The sequence below is a fragment of the Cucurbita pepo genome, chromosome 18, assembly GCF_057944985.1.
Source record: "Cucurbita pepo subsp. pepo isolate OVF chromosome 18, ASM5794498v1, whole genome shotgun sequence".
NCBI lineage: Eukaryota > Viridiplantae > Streptophyta > Magnoliopsida > Cucurbitales > Cucurbitaceae > Cucurbita > Cucurbita pepo.
In genome coordinates this window covers 8,889,038-8,903,683 of record NC_141815.1, presented here as the reverse complement: position 1 = coordinate 8,903,683, position 14,646 = coordinate 8,889,038, and the positions used below count along the sequence as shown (strand labels likewise).

The 14,646-nt window shown below is 35.2% G+C and overlaps 3 protein-coding genes across 3 annotated transcripts; 2 read left to right on the top strand and 1 right to left on the bottom strand.

Annotated features, from left to right (window-relative positions):
* Positions 1 to 5,709: 5,709 nt before the first annotated feature.
* LOC111780261 (IQ domain-containing protein IQM1) lies at positions 5,710 to 8,296 on the top strand. The gene is made up of 6 exons (XM_023660613.2): positions 5,710 to 6,620; positions 6,701 to 6,789; positions 6,932 to 7,019; positions 7,111 to 7,341; positions 7,429 to 7,530; positions 7,622 to 8,296. The coding sequence occupies exons 1-6, from the start codon at positions 5,988 to 5,990 to the stop codon at positions 8,075 to 8,077; spliced, it is 1,599 nt and encodes a 532-aa protein (XP_023516381.2). The 5' UTR covers positions 5,710 to 5,987; the 3' UTR covers positions 8,078 to 8,296.
* A 1,033-nt stretch (positions 8,297 to 9,329) lies between these two features.
* LOC111780266 (uncharacterized) lies at positions 9,330 to 10,065 on the bottom strand. The gene has a single exon (XM_023660620.2). It carries the CDS (start codon positions 9,877 to 9,879, stop codon positions 9,520 to 9,522), a length of 360 nt encoding a protein of 119 aa, XP_023516388.1. The 5' UTR covers positions 9,880 to 10,065; the 3' UTR covers positions 9,330 to 9,519.
* A 1,048-nt stretch (positions 10,066 to 11,113) lies between these two features.
* LOC111780262 (glycylpeptide N-tetradecanoyltransferase 1) lies at positions 11,114 to 13,220 on the top strand. Its single transcript, XM_023660614.2, has 2 exons — positions 11,114 to 11,271; positions 11,568 to 13,220. The coding sequence occupies exon 2, from the start codon at positions 11,630 to 11,632 to the stop codon at positions 12,935 to 12,937; it is 1,308 nt and encodes a 435-aa protein (XP_023516382.2). The 5' UTR covers positions 11,114 to 11,271; positions 11,568 to 11,629; the 3' UTR covers positions 12,938 to 13,220.
* The last annotated feature ends 1,426 nt before the right edge of the window (positions 13,221 to 14,646 follow it).

The window sequence follows — 14,646 nt, the reverse complement described above, 5'->3', positions numbered from 1 at the left end:
ATTACGTATCGTCGTTAGCCTCACAATTTTAAAAAGGTGTCTCTTAGGGATAAGTTTATACACCATTATAATGAATGTTTTATTCCCTTCTCCAGCCGACGTGGGATCTCATATAAAATAATCATTTTAAATTTTAAAAACCAAAACAAAAATAATTTAAAATAACTCGTGGGTTGAACTACAATTAGTCCATTTTTTCATACTATCAATAACTAATGAGCCACGATTTATTAAGAATCAACTACGTATTCACACATAACAAGTGAAACAAGCCTTCTAAATTCAAGCTTAAATAAACAAATACATAAGACGAAACAACGAACGTGTTATAAAGTTCAAATCTAGTCATTACATAAAAACGTGTCATTACAGAGTCGAGAGATTTATTAGAATAAACATAGTCCAACCATAAAACACATGTGTTTGAACAATCTTCTTGTTCGAGCATTAATCAAATGCCACGTAGGAAGTAGATTTGACAAACCATAGGCTAAATAAAAATATCAATAACCTCGATTGATTATTCCACAAGTAACGCCATAACTTTATGATAATATTATTGGGCTTGCTTGGCAGCCAAATCCAGATGGCTAATTAGGTTGAAAAAAATTCAAATATGGGGATCGTTCAATCCTTATTATAATATTTATTTATTTATTTATTTATTTATTTGGGATTGACCTTATAAAGTTGGAAAAATAAAATTCAAAACTTATATATATATTAGAAAATAAAATAAGAAAAATAATTAAAAAGCACAAAAATAATATCGAGATATGGAAATTAGGCTCCATATTAGCCCACCTAAAAAAATATATAATAATAATAATAAAAAGAAAAAAACTCCAAAGTGGAAACCAGCTCCCATAATGTTCCACAACAATAGCCATCTAAGAAAAACTCGTAGACTTTGAACGGAGAATTCAAAGTAGGGCATAAATTATTATTTTTCCTTAATTAAAATATAATTTTAATTTTATTGATTTAATCTTAATTTTAATTTTAATTACGATATTGTGCTTTTAAAATTCCTCGTACCTTATTTTACTCTGGTTAAAGCTCATTTAACGTGTCAATTGACATTAATGACATCAAAATAATATGGTTTAATAAAAAAAAATAGTATAAGAATTTAACTAATTACAAAATATAAATTTTTGTGGGATTTTAAAACAGTATTATAATAATAATAATAATTAAATAAAAGTAGTAATATAGTCAAACGTGACTATAGTTATTGTCACAGTCTATAAGGTACTAAAGTCTTACTTATACAATGGGACATTAAACTTTATCTTTATTATAGGACCACTTCATTTATGGTCACTCGCACATACATTATATGCATAGACATAATTTATCATATAAAACTCATAAAAAAAATCTAAAATTTTGAAAATATAAACCTATCTTGTGACATCCATGAGGATAAAATGACTAAGAAATACTTTAAAAAAATTAAAGATATTGTCTATATCAATAAGTTGTATCTTCATTTTCGGTAAATCAATCATAGGAATTTCATGGTTAAACGTGTTTTACTTGAAACAATTTTATGTTGGATGACATCATTTTACTGAGATGCATATGAGTGAGGACAAAAGATTATGGAAAGACTTTAGTTAAATGTGACCCTATCGTCGGAAAATGTCGGAATAAATTTATAAATTTCTTAAAATGATTTTATTTATTTATTTATTATTGTTATTATTTTAATTTGTAAAAGTTTGGGTTTGGGTAGGTTTGACTAAAAACGTCGATGCACGCGTTGTTTCGTGGGGAATAATAATAATAATAATAATAATAATAATATATATTTATTTATTTATAATATGACTTAAGAGTTTAAAATTGAGGGAGACTGTGATAACCCATATTGGTTGAAACCATATTTGAAACCTTCCCCTATATACGCATTTTAAAGTATTTGAGGGGAAGCCCAAAATGGAAAGCCAAAAGAGAACAATATCTATCTGTTAGGGGTGGATCTACATCGTTACCTAGATTAATAAATATTAGTTAATTTAAGGTAATTATAGATATTAAGAACGGAAATTAAAATATAATATTATATGAAGAATTTGGAAAAAAAAGGGAGATATGGTTGGTCAGAGGCGGGGATTCGGAAATAACGGGGAATTTAACACCGCAGGCACGCACGACTCAACCCAACTACCCATTTTTAAATTCATTTTCCAAAATTAATAAAGGAAATTAGATTTCAAATTATTATAATTTTACATTTTAAATTAATTTTGAGTTAGTTTAGATATCTAATATATTTTAAATTATATTTTTATTATACTAAATAAATTAAAATACGTAAGATGCAAATTAATTAATTAATTAACCATGAGAATTACCAAAAAAAAAAAATTTACCGAGGAAATTGTTTTTACTACTAGGTGAAATGGGACGATATGTCGCTTTCTAAGTAATGTGTGATTCAAAAGTCAATGTCACAAAGCTGACGACTCTTTGAATGGAAAAAGATAAATACGACATTGGAAATTGTGCAACGTAGTGCTTCTATCTTGTCAGTTTTGATTTAAGCCATAACGACCCGAACTTGACACCTTTGGACTTATTAACCAACCGCTAACCTCAATTATAATGATTATTATTACTTTTTTAAAAAATTAATATGATTTTGATAATAATTTTTTAAAATTAGTCTCGTGATAATACCCATTAATGCTTGGGGTTTTTAGTCAAATTGTATATTTAAATTATAATTTTTATTATAAAGTTTTTAAAACATTGGTTAAAATTTCAATTCTCGTTTAATTACAAATAAAGAAAAATGTAATAAAAATTGTCGTTATTAAATGAGTTGTATTTTGTCCGACTTTCATTATTTTTTGTATCGAGTCCTTATCATAAAAATTATATTATGAACCATTCAACACACGATGAATATATAGTGGGGTCGTTTTTAAAAGAAATATTAAAGGAGATCTTTTATAAAGTTATGATTTAAATTCGAATCATTGAGATAAGAAATGGGTTATGAATTATTATAAATAAATAAACAAATATTTAATAATTAAATCATTTATTATTATTATTATTATTATACTGTTACATATTGTAATCAGCCTCACCGTTTTAAAACACACCTATTTAAGGAGAAGTTGTCACACTCTTATAAAAAATGTTTTGTTTCTCTCTCCAACTGACGTAGGATCTCACAAGCAATTTCTCTTGGGGGCCCAACGTCCTAGTTGGCACACCGCTCGATGATTGAATCTGATACCATTAATAATAACTCAAGTATTTTTTCAGTCTCATTCAACCAACTAACTATATTCCTCAAACATACCTTTCATGATACTCAATCAGTAAATTACCTATAAAAAAAGTCAACTCATATTTTCGCTCGATTTTCATCAAAAAGATGCATTAGAACAGGATTCATTGCTGTTTTTTTATGAATAAGAGTCGTACTAAAGAAAAATAAAAAATTGGTTATGAAGATAACACGTGATCCGAAATTTATACCAACGCAAAGGAACTCAATAGGATAGTCGACCTGTCTCCTTTTATCTTCATTAATTAAAAAAAATTGACATGGCAATTTTCAATTTATCTTAAATTAATTTGATTTAGTGAACAACATATTTAATGCCCATTGATATTAATGGCAAAAATAGGAAATAGATAAAATTATAGGACTTGGGAGCAATAAGACATTAATTAATGCCCTTCACATTAAATTGGCTGCTACTCACATATGGTGTTACACTGTACGGAGTAATGTCTCGACCTAATCTTCAAATCATCGTATCATTTTAAATTATTTTTTCAAGAGTTTTTATTTTAACGTTTAAATTTTTATTTTATTTCATTATATTTTAGTTCTTTTGCTGGAACTTAATTTTTTAACTGAGATGTCTCATATTGGTTGGAAGAAGAACAAAACACGTACCGAGAGTTTGAATCTCTCTCTTTACATTTCTGTCAGAGAGAAACAAAGAATATTCCTACTGCATAAACAAATCGTTTTAGAGTATATTCTTCAAGCCTCGAATTACGTCTCGAGTCATTAGATAGGATTCCGAAAATGAAGAGAGAAACAAAGAATATTACTACTGTATAAATAAATAGTTTTAGAGTAAGCATTACACAATCTCTTTATAAATGTGTGAAAATCTTATTCTAAAAGACGCGTTTTAAAGTATTAAGATAAGTCAAAAAATGACAATATCTGCATGGAGAGTAAAATTACCGAATTTAGAAAATTAGGAGTACAAACACTAAAAAGAAAGGCAATGTTTGAGGACAAAATGGTATTTTGACATGTTTTTAATTAAAAATTAATTAAAAATGGCTATTTGATCAGCACAGGCGTGTCCAATATGAACATTGAAAATTATGTTATCTAATCCAAACTAAAACTTGTATTTCACTGTCAAAATTATGTTTAAAAAAAATTAATTAATTATTTTTATGATTATAATAATAAAAAATAAATTGACTCCAGGTGGCAAATTAGTGGTTGATTAAAATTCCTAATCCCAAAAGATTTCTATTCACGAGTTTGACGAAATGTCGTCAAAAAAAATTTATTTTATTTTTATTTGTTAAATAAAGTATTGGAAAGTGCATAAATTTAAATATATAATTAAATAATATTATAATATATATGCTTTATCCCATTTGAGTGTATCTCAGTGTATTTAGATATATATCATAAAGACGTTTAAGTTCACTTACAAATGTTGAATTGAAGATAATAATATTTGAAGCCTCGATTGTCTAATGAGAGAATAGTTGACTTTTGCACGAGCCAAATTTACATAATTGAGCTCTATATTAGACGCTTTAGTTTATTTTATTTAAATTATAAATTTATTTAAGAATAGTAGTAAAATATTATTATGTGTGACGTAATTTATCACCGGCCTAAATTCTTAGATTAAGTAAAAAAATGTAACACGGTATTAAAGTAGAAGGTCATCTATAGAAATGGTCGAATCTATAAAAGAAAAAAAGAAAAAAAAAAGTCAAAAAGTCAAATAGCATAAACAGTGACGGTAGAAATTTTCCAAAGGTAAAACGCACAAAAAGAGAATAAATGGACTGCCCTGACCCTGACCCAGACCCTGATCCACGGCCACGAGTAGTTGACCCGTGAAATCAACTTCACAAAAAAAAAAAAATATTTCTATTAAAATTATTTGAGTCATTTATTTAAAATTTTACTTTTAATAAAAAGAAAATGTAAATTCGTAAAAAAATTATTTATTTTTAAATATTTAGTTAAATTTTGTTACTCAATTTTAATATATATTTTAAAAAATTAACCAGTTATAAAAAAGTTATAGGATAATAAATAACAAAAAAAAAAAAAAATTAAATTAAATAAAAATAAAACAAAATATAATTGTATATTTTAAAATTAATTTTTTATTTATTTGAATTTAGCTAATTCCAAATATTTTACTTACCCAATCCAAAATAGTAATAATCATCACATAATTTTTTAAAAATAGAATAAAGAGTAATATATTTATAAAAAGTTGCGAATTGACGCTTTTATAATAAAATCATTAAAAAATGATACAATAATTATTATATTTAAATTGATTATATTTATTATTTAAAAAAAAAAAAAAAAAAAAAAAAAAGGACAAGAGGGACAGAACTTGCAGAAACGTCAGTGTAATTGAATGTGTGTTTTTTCATGGAAGCTGGGTTTGAGTTTTTAGGCATACTTTGTTTGACCACGCTTCTTTCCTTCTTCACTCTTCACCTTCCACCTTATAAAACCCTAATCTCTCCACAATTCTTCACAAATCAATCCTTTTCTTTAAGCGTTCTTTGAATCATTCAAACAAACGCTCTGATCTTTGATTTTGATTTTGATTTTACCCTCTGAAACGCATCTTCCTCTGTTTTTCGTTGAGCTTAAAAACAGAGTCTCTGTAATCAAATCTCAAGAACATCAAGAACCCATTTAGTTTCTGGGTTTTGATTCATTCCTCATGGGTTTGTCCCTCTCGCTCCTTGTTTCTGCCTGGAAGGAAATTTTAGATCAAGGACTTTTAATCATATGCAAAAATCGCAGTTTCTCTGCTCGAGAAACGGCTCTGATTTTGAGATCAAATAGCTTCAAAATTACAGAGCAACAACCCACCACGACCAGACCAACAAGAACCAAACCCAATAGCTTAAAAGGAAATAAGCCAGAGAGAGTGATTCTTGAAACGAATCTTTCGTTTAAGTCGCTGGTTGAAGATACGGGTTTCAGTTTCTCTGTTTCTGCTGACAAAAATGGTGGATCGGAGAGTTTTGAACCGGTGAGTCCGGCGGTTATGTACTCTCCGAGGCCGGTGAGTGAGTTGGATGCGGCGGCGGTGAAGTTGCAGAAGGTTTATAAAAGTTACAGAACGCGAAGGAACCTGGCGGATTGTGCGGTGGTGGTTGAAGAATTGTGGTGGAAGGCGATTGATTTTGCGAATTTGAAACGGAGCTCTGTTTCGTTTTTTAACATTGAGAAGCCGGAAACCGCCGTGTCGCGGTGGGCAAGAGCTAGAACAAGAGCGGCTAAGGTCGGAAAGGGTTTGAGTAAGGATGAAAAGGCTCAAAAATTGGCTCTTCAGCACTGGCTAGAAGCTGTAAGTTCTTCAAATTTCACACCACAAAGTTCATAACATACCCAAAAACCTTACATTTTTGCTTACTTTTTTGGCTACAGATCGATCCACGCCATCGCTACGGCCACAATTTACACTTATACTACGACGTCTGGTTCGTGAGTGAAAGCAATCAGCCATTCTTTTACTGGTAAGTCAAGTTCTTAGCTTTACTCTGTTTGGTTTCTCGGAAAATCCACCGGGAAAATACATCCACCGGAATTTTCTCAGTAACCAAACACAATTCCGATCAAAACCCATTTTCTAAAACACCTTGATTTGCTAAAATGCAGGCTGGATATCGGAGATGGCAAAGAATTAAGCCTGGAAAAGTGTCCAAGAGCAACACTTCAGAAGCAATGCATCAAATATTTGGGTCCGGTGAGTCATCTTCTCCGATCAGCGCCGCCGTGAACTAAAATTCCCAGTTGAAAGAATATTTCTCAAGAAGCTTTTGCTTGTTTCTTACCAGAAAGAAAGAGAAGCCTATGAAGTAGTCGTCGAAAATGGGAAGCTGGTTTACAAGCAGAGCGGATCCATAGTGGAAACCCAGGAAGGTTCTAAGTGGATATTTGTTCTTAGCACTACAAGATCCTTATATGTTGGCCAGAAAAAGAAGGGCCAATTTCAACACTCCAGTTTCCTCTCCGGCGCCGCCACCACCGCCGCCGGCAGATTAGTTACCCATGATGGTGTCATTCAGGTACCAAATCTGAAGCCCCACCATTTACCGTAGGTTAAATTTTTGGATGGTAATAATAGTTTATTCATTTGTTTGTTTTTGGTGAAGGCAATTTGGCCATACAGTGGTCATTATCATCCCACAGAAGCCAATTTCAATGAATTCCTCAGCTTCCTTAGAGAAAACCATGTCGATCTCACCAACGTGAAGGTAACTTTTTTACATTTTTACTTTTTTACCACCCCTTTTTACATTGGTAAAAAATGATGCTGATATTGGGTTTTTTTTAATGCTCCCCCAGATGTGTTCGATTGACGATGACAGTCAATATAAGGCCGTCGATGTGGAACAGAAACCAGAATCACGCGAGGGTTCCTTCAAATCTACACCGTTGGATGAAGCCAAATCGACGGTTTCCATTGATTCAGTAGAGAAAAAGATGACAGCAACCATGCCGCCGGTGGCTCAGAAGAAATCGGAGGAATTGCCGGCGAAGCAATTCGACATGTCGAAACGGTTGTCGTGCAAATGGTCGACAGGAGCCGGACCTAGGATTGGGTGTGTTCGGGACTACCCAGCTGAGCTACAAACGAGAGCACTGGAACATGTCAACTTATCACCTCGGGTGGGCCCTGGGCCGTTGGTTAATTATGGGCCCATTCCTTCTCCACGACCAAGCCCAAAAATTAGGCTCTCACCAAGGCTGGCTTATATGGGCCTTCCCAGCCCAAGAACTCCAATCCCTACAGCCAGTTAGGCCCAAAATGGTTTTGCTAGCTCGGCCCAACAATAGCTGGAAATAGTCGATCCAATTGTTTCATTCTTTGTTTTTTTAAAAAATAATATTCTTCCAATTTTTATTAGGGGGCCTAATTGAGAGCCAAGAGTAATTTGATTTGGCTCGAGGTTATTGTTACATCAATTTTTACTGTTAAAAGAATAAGGTTGAGTTATCAATAATCCCATGGTTGTATTATGACTAGACGAAAAGCTTCAAGCTCATAAAAGAATCCTAAATGTCCTGCACGAAAGTTGGCCCGAACACCCCCTATCCTTGAAATATGACGGACACTAACGAATCACAGTGTATGACTAACCCAGAAGAGAGGAGAGAAGGTGAGAGATCCCACGTCGGTTGGAGAGGGGAACTAAGCATTCCTTATAAGGGTGTAGAAACCTCTCCCGTGTAGACGCATTTTAAAAACCGTGAGGTTGACGATGATTTGTAAAGGGCAAAATCGGACAATATTTACCAGCGGTGGGCTTTAGCCGTTACAAGTGGTATCAGAGCCAGACACCTTGGGGGTGTGCCAACAGAATGTTGGCCCACATGGGGTGGATTGTGAGATCCTACGTCAATTGGAGATGGGAACTAAATCATTTCTTATAAATGTATGGAAACCTCTCTAAGGTTGACGGCAATACGTAACGGTCTAGAGCGGACAATATCTACTAGCGGGGATTTGGAAGCGGATTGTGAGATCCCACATCGGTGGGCTTGAACGGTTTACACGGGTGGAATCTAAAGGACGGAGGGAGAGATCATACACAAGTTAGTGTAGTGATTCATGAGGAGGAGGAGCAGCAGCAGCAGCAGGGATCCAAAGCTCAGGGAAAAGGGCAGTGATATCACTCTCTTCAACAGACAAGCTTCATTTAGATAGTTGATCAAAGGTTTTGTGCAATTGAAAGCATATGATGTATAGCCAATGCTTGAAAGTCTCAGCAGGGATGAACCAATCTTTCCCCACTCATTCATTACAACTAGAACAAATGAGACACAAGTTCTTACAATAAGCTGTTTCATGGAACAAAAAACAGTTGAACTCAAGACAATTCTCATCAGACCCATCATGGTAGATTCAAGATCCCAATTCTTAAGCTGGAAAACCAGACATCCTCAAATTGAAACAATGGAGAAGACAGGTCATACTGGAAGCACACAAGCAGCAGTGGTTTGGTTTGGTTTGGTTTGGTTTGATTTCTAAGAACTAAAATGGATTTCAGCAGGAACACTCAAACAAGTGATATCAGATCATAAAGAACAAAGAATTCTGTACTTCCAGCAGTAATTACACATTCAGAGAGATTCATAAATCATAATATAGCGAAACAAATTAATGGATTTCAGAACTGTAAGCTAATAATTAAGCAACAAAGAGTGTGGAGGAAAATTCTGGTACCAATTTAAGCCGCTTGCTACCATCCAAACACAACACGAGAGCATCGTTCCTTGAACCATCTGAAGCTCTTTCTTAGAGATCCTTTGACTTTGCCTTCCACAGAATAAACCTTGTAGCTAGCAACTCTTTTCTTTCTCTGAATCTCCGGATCGTTGAAACTCCAACTCTTCGACGAAAATCCGTTCGTCGATTTCCCTTTCTTGAGCTTCAAATCGTTAGCCGTCTGCGTTTGATTAGGGTTTACAGACGAAGCATACGAAGCACTGTAACAACGAAAATCTCCGCCGGAAACAGTAGCTCCTCTTGCTTCGTTTCCATTGTAGCTCTCAATCTGCATTCTCCCATCCGTATATGAGTTCGATTTGAAATCCGCCATGGTAGATTGAAGATCCGAGACTTTGAGGTTCGATGCACTCGAAGAGATCGCTCCCTTTCTCGCACCAAAAATTCAACGAGAATGGACTTGTGCAAATAGGAGGTGGAATTGAAAGCCCTTTGATAATCTTGGTAAGAGCCGAATTGGAACAGCGACCAAATTCTTTGACCATTGTTCAAAACCCAGAATTTAGGCAGTTTCGTTGTCTCTAATTAATAATAATTATTATTATTATCATTTACCAAAAGGTTGATCTCTAATTTATTTAAATACTTTATAGCAAGTCAACTCAATTTATATGGTATAACTTCAAACTATTGAAAAGGTCATTTTCGGGAACTTGTAGTCTCTGGTGTTGTACTTCTAACTTATTACTCACCAACGTCGTAAAAGTTACTGAAGAATCACTCTTGAGAGTTCAAATCTCGAGTTATCTTGACTAGTTCAGGAGCTGATTTGGGTGTGAAAACCTCTCTGTAACAATATTCATAGTGCTGACTTGTACTGTTACATATGATATCATAGCTAGACACTAGAGCGAGCTAGGGGACCCTAGACGGGAACAAAACATTCCTTATTCCTTATAAGGATTACGTGTTTTAAAACCTTGAGTATGCAATCGAGTACGCTGTAGTCCTTATTTTGACTTGTTTTAAAACTTTGGTGGACACGGTGGGCTCGTTCCCGTCCTTCATACAAAAATAAATTTTTAAAAATGGAAAAAACTTGTTATAACATAATGCATAAATGATTGGAAGTAATTCTAATGAATATTTCAAGAAAAAAAATATAATTATATTAATAAAAAGAAACCCGAAATAAGGGCAAATTTTCTGAGGCCCAACCCAGTACAAAAGCCCATTTTATGAGGCCCAAAGCAGTAGAAAAGGCCTCCTCGCAATTTACGAAAGCCCATTTTTGAGGCCCAAAGCAGTAGAAAAGGCCTCCTCGCAATTCACGAAAGCCCATTTTCTGAGGCCCAAACCAGTAGAAAAGGCCTCATCGCAATTCACAAAAGCCCATTTATGAGGCCCAAAGCAGTAAAAAATGCCTCATCGCAATTCACGAAAGCCCATTTTCTGAGGCCCAAAGCAGTAGAAAAGGCCTCATCGCAATTCACGAAAGCCCATTTTCTGAGGCCCAAAGCAGTAGAAAAGGCCTCATCGTAATTCACGAAAGCCCATTTTCTGAGGCCCAAAGCAGTAGAAAAGGCCTCCTCGAAATTCACGAAAGCCCATCATGTCCAATGTCGAATTATGTCGAGCGACCAGAAATTGAGAAATGGACTTTGAACAGAGAACCCTAATAAACCATTTCCTTTCCACTCGCACCCACTTAGGATCTGATTCTCTCGTCCCACAAGTTTCTTCTCCAACTCATTCTCTCATTCAGGTGCTTCCTTTCTTCCTCCTCCTTCTCTCATCTCATTCCAATTCAGCGCATTTTTTGATTTCCTAATCTGTCTTAGATCCTTCTTCGTTTCCTTTATTTGGTTTTTGAGTTACGTTTCGCATTGGATTGTAAGGAATTGATTGTTTTAGGCTTTATGATTATGCAGTATTTGACGATCTGCTGATTGTCTAGTGTGTTGTTATTGTTTATGAATGTTTTCTGGATTTGAAATATATGCTGTTTCCATGCCATCGGGGTTTTTTTTTGGACGGATTTTAAAGAGTGTGGTTTCTCAGGTAATTCGGATCAAGTGCGACGATTTTGATTGATTGATTGTCACAGTTGATATTTTGTTGAGATGGACGATAACAATCGTTCTTCAGGACCTCCGAAGGATAATCCAGATCATGGAAATCAAGCAGGCCAAATTACCAAGGATGATAGCAGCTCATTGGAGAACATGGCTCAGAGGGTTCAAGATTCTTTGTCCACTAGCAAAAGGCACAAATTCTGGGAAACTCAACCTGTTGGACAATTCAAGGACATCGGGGATTCTAGTTTGCCTGATGGTCCAATTGAACCACCAACTCCATTATCTGAGGTCAAACAAGAGCCTTATAATCTTCCTAATTCATATGAATGGACCACTTGTGACATGAGCTCTGAAGAGATTTGTATTGAGGTTTACAATCTCTTGAAGAACAATTATGTTGAAGATGATGAAAATTTGTTTAGATTCAACTATTCCAAGGAATTTCTTGGATGGGCTTTGAGACCTCCGGGGTACTTCACAAGCTGGCATATTGGTGTTCGTGCTAAAGCTTCTAAGAAATTGGTTGCTTTCATCAGTGGCATCCCTGCCAGGATTCGGGTGCGCGACGAAGTCGTTAAGATGGCAGAGATCAATTTCTTATGTGTTCACAAGAAGCTTAGATCAAAGAGACTTGCACCTGTTATGATCAAAGAGGTCACAAGGAGGGTTCACCTGGAAAATATATGGCAAGCGGCTTATACCGCTGGAGTTGTTCTTCCAACCCCAATTACAACTTGCCAATACTGGCATAGATCCTTAAACCCAAAGAAGCTAATTGATGTTGGGTTTTCAAGGCTGGGAGCAAGGATGACGATGAGCCGGACCATAAAGCTTTACAAGTTACCTGATTCACCAGCTACCCCCGGGTTTCGAAAAATGGAACGTCGAGATGTCCCTGCCGTTACTCGGTTGCTTAGAATGTATTTGAGGCAGTTTGATGTTGCTCCAGATTTTGATGAATCTGATGTAGAACATTGGCTTCTTCCTAAGGAGAGCGTAGTAGATAGTTTCTTGGTTGAGAGTCCGGACAGCCATGTGATCACTGACTTCTGCAGCTTCTACACTCTTCCTTCATCCATTCTTGGGAACCAAACATACTCAACCTTGAAGGCCGCCTATTCCTATTATAATGTCTCCACCAAAACTCCATTGTTGCAGTTGATGAATGATGCTCTTATTGTTGCAAAACATAAAGATTTTGATGTCTTCAATGCATTGGATGTCATGGAGAATGAATCCGTCCTGAAGGAACTAAAATTCGGTCCGGGCGACGGGCAACTTCACTATTACCTGTATAATTATCGGATTCGGCACGCGTTGAAACCAAGTGAACTTGGGCTTGTACTGCTATAGTTGGATTTGTTACTGGTTTGGTTTGAATTGTGAACAGAAAATATTGGTCATTTTTTAATGGTGGCTTGGTTTGCTGATGCATTTTAGCTTTGTTTTGTTCGTCTTGTGTCAACAGCAAAGAGCACTAAACACTAAACGTCAGGAGTATGAGAGGGAACTTTGCCGGATAATGTAAAATGTTTTGCAGGTTTTTCACTGAATTATCCTTTTTTTTTTTGGCCCATCCTCGCAGGATTTGCAGGTGCAGCCTGTTTGTATTATGAATTGCATACACTTTTTTATACTTGCATGGCCCAGCATTTGCTTATTGCTTGTTCATTGCTATGATCAGATGTCCATTCCATGTACTCCATTGATGAATAAGGGAACTTTCCTTTAGAATGGAGAGGATTAATTATTTAAGTGAATCATTTTTACTTGATTATCTTCCAACTATTAGATTTAGCTTGAAGGTTCTTATTCATTTCATCGATTACATCCTTTAAGACGCATTGACTCAAACATATCATGTTTGTTTTTGCTTGGTAAGAACTCAAATAATACAAATTTAGAAGCATTTGGTCCTAGATTTGGATAGAAATGTTTGTACACTTATAATAACTTATGCAAGACATCCAATTTGAAGTGACCATTCAGAATTGACTAAAACATCAACTAACCTGTACTTGAACCGAGCTTTGAGATTCTTTCAAGAACATGTGCTCATCTATGAGGAGACAAAAGAAAGATGAATGAGACTTTACTGTTCTAGAATCAATGAATTAGCTGCTTTGAAAGACTCAACCGAAAACCGGAACCTAGCTGCTTTTAAAGACTGAACCGAAAACCGGAACCTGAATAGGAAGTCAAGACGAAAGCAAGACAAAATTCAGATTCATGAGACTGAACTCTGTTTACGAGGTGAAGGAGAGAAAGACCGAAGGAATCGGAGAAGGATAATATGTGATGAGACCAAACCCATAAGTGAAGGAGGTAAGATCAGCCGCCTGTGGGCGAGCTCAACCACCAACTTAGTATAATAATGAGTTTCGACACTCCTTAAAGAGCATAAAAAACGTAGTTTTGGAGCATTTAAGATCAAACAATCAGGAATGCGAGTGAGCTCATCACCTGGTTGACCAAACATGGTAATTGGTTGCTTCGTCCACACCATCTCACTCATTTCATTCACATAAATCCAATTAGTTTATTTCAATGCTATTTAAAAGAAAATACATGGTTCCTTGGCTCAAGAGCCTCAAACCACATGAGCTTATGACCGAGCCTCGTCATAGCTTCTAGTCTCTTCAGAGGGTAGGAGTTCATCCAAGCAACCTGGCTGAGCAAGAATAAAGCACATAAAGCGACTCAATTGAGTAAACCACCTCCCTCCTAAACTTTGCCATTAACAGTTCCATATTGGTCTGTTGGTGCTTTCTTCAATGTTCGGTGGGGTTTAATAGATTCTTTTATGAGCTCAGCTAAGCAATTATACAAGCCAATCCTTGACCAAGGCACACACAAAAACAAGCACAAGCACTCAGAATCCAACTCTACCAATCAAGGGTCGTAACATGTCACCAACAACTAAGAATTTCTGTAACAACTAGCTATCATACCTCACCAGATTCATGTCCGAAGCCAATCACCTCAAGCACAGTTAATACAACGAGTAATAATGGTTTTTCAATGTGCTCCCAAATATTCCATTCAAAACCTTTTCTTCAGAT

Coding starts and splice junctions, on each gene's coding strand:
- LOC111780261 (XM_023660613.2), top strand. CDS start 5,988: ATGGGTTTGTCCCTCTCGCTCCTTGTTTCTGCCTGGAAGGAAATTTTA. Junction 7,020..7,110: donor GCATCAAATATTTGGGTCCG/GTGAGTCATCTT, acceptor GTTTCTTACCAG/AAAGAAAGAGAAGCCTATGA. Junction 7,342..7,428: donor CCCATGATGGTGTCATTCAG/GTACCAAATCTG, acceptor TTTTTGGTGAAG/GCAATTTGGCCATACAGTGG.
- LOC111780266 (XM_023660620.2), bottom strand. CDS start 9,879: ATGGCGGATTTCAAATCGAACTCATATACGGATGGGAGAATGCAGATT.
- LOC111780262 (XM_023660614.2), top strand. CDS start 11,630: ATGGACGATAACAATCGTTCTTCAGGACCTCCGAAGGATAATCCAGAT.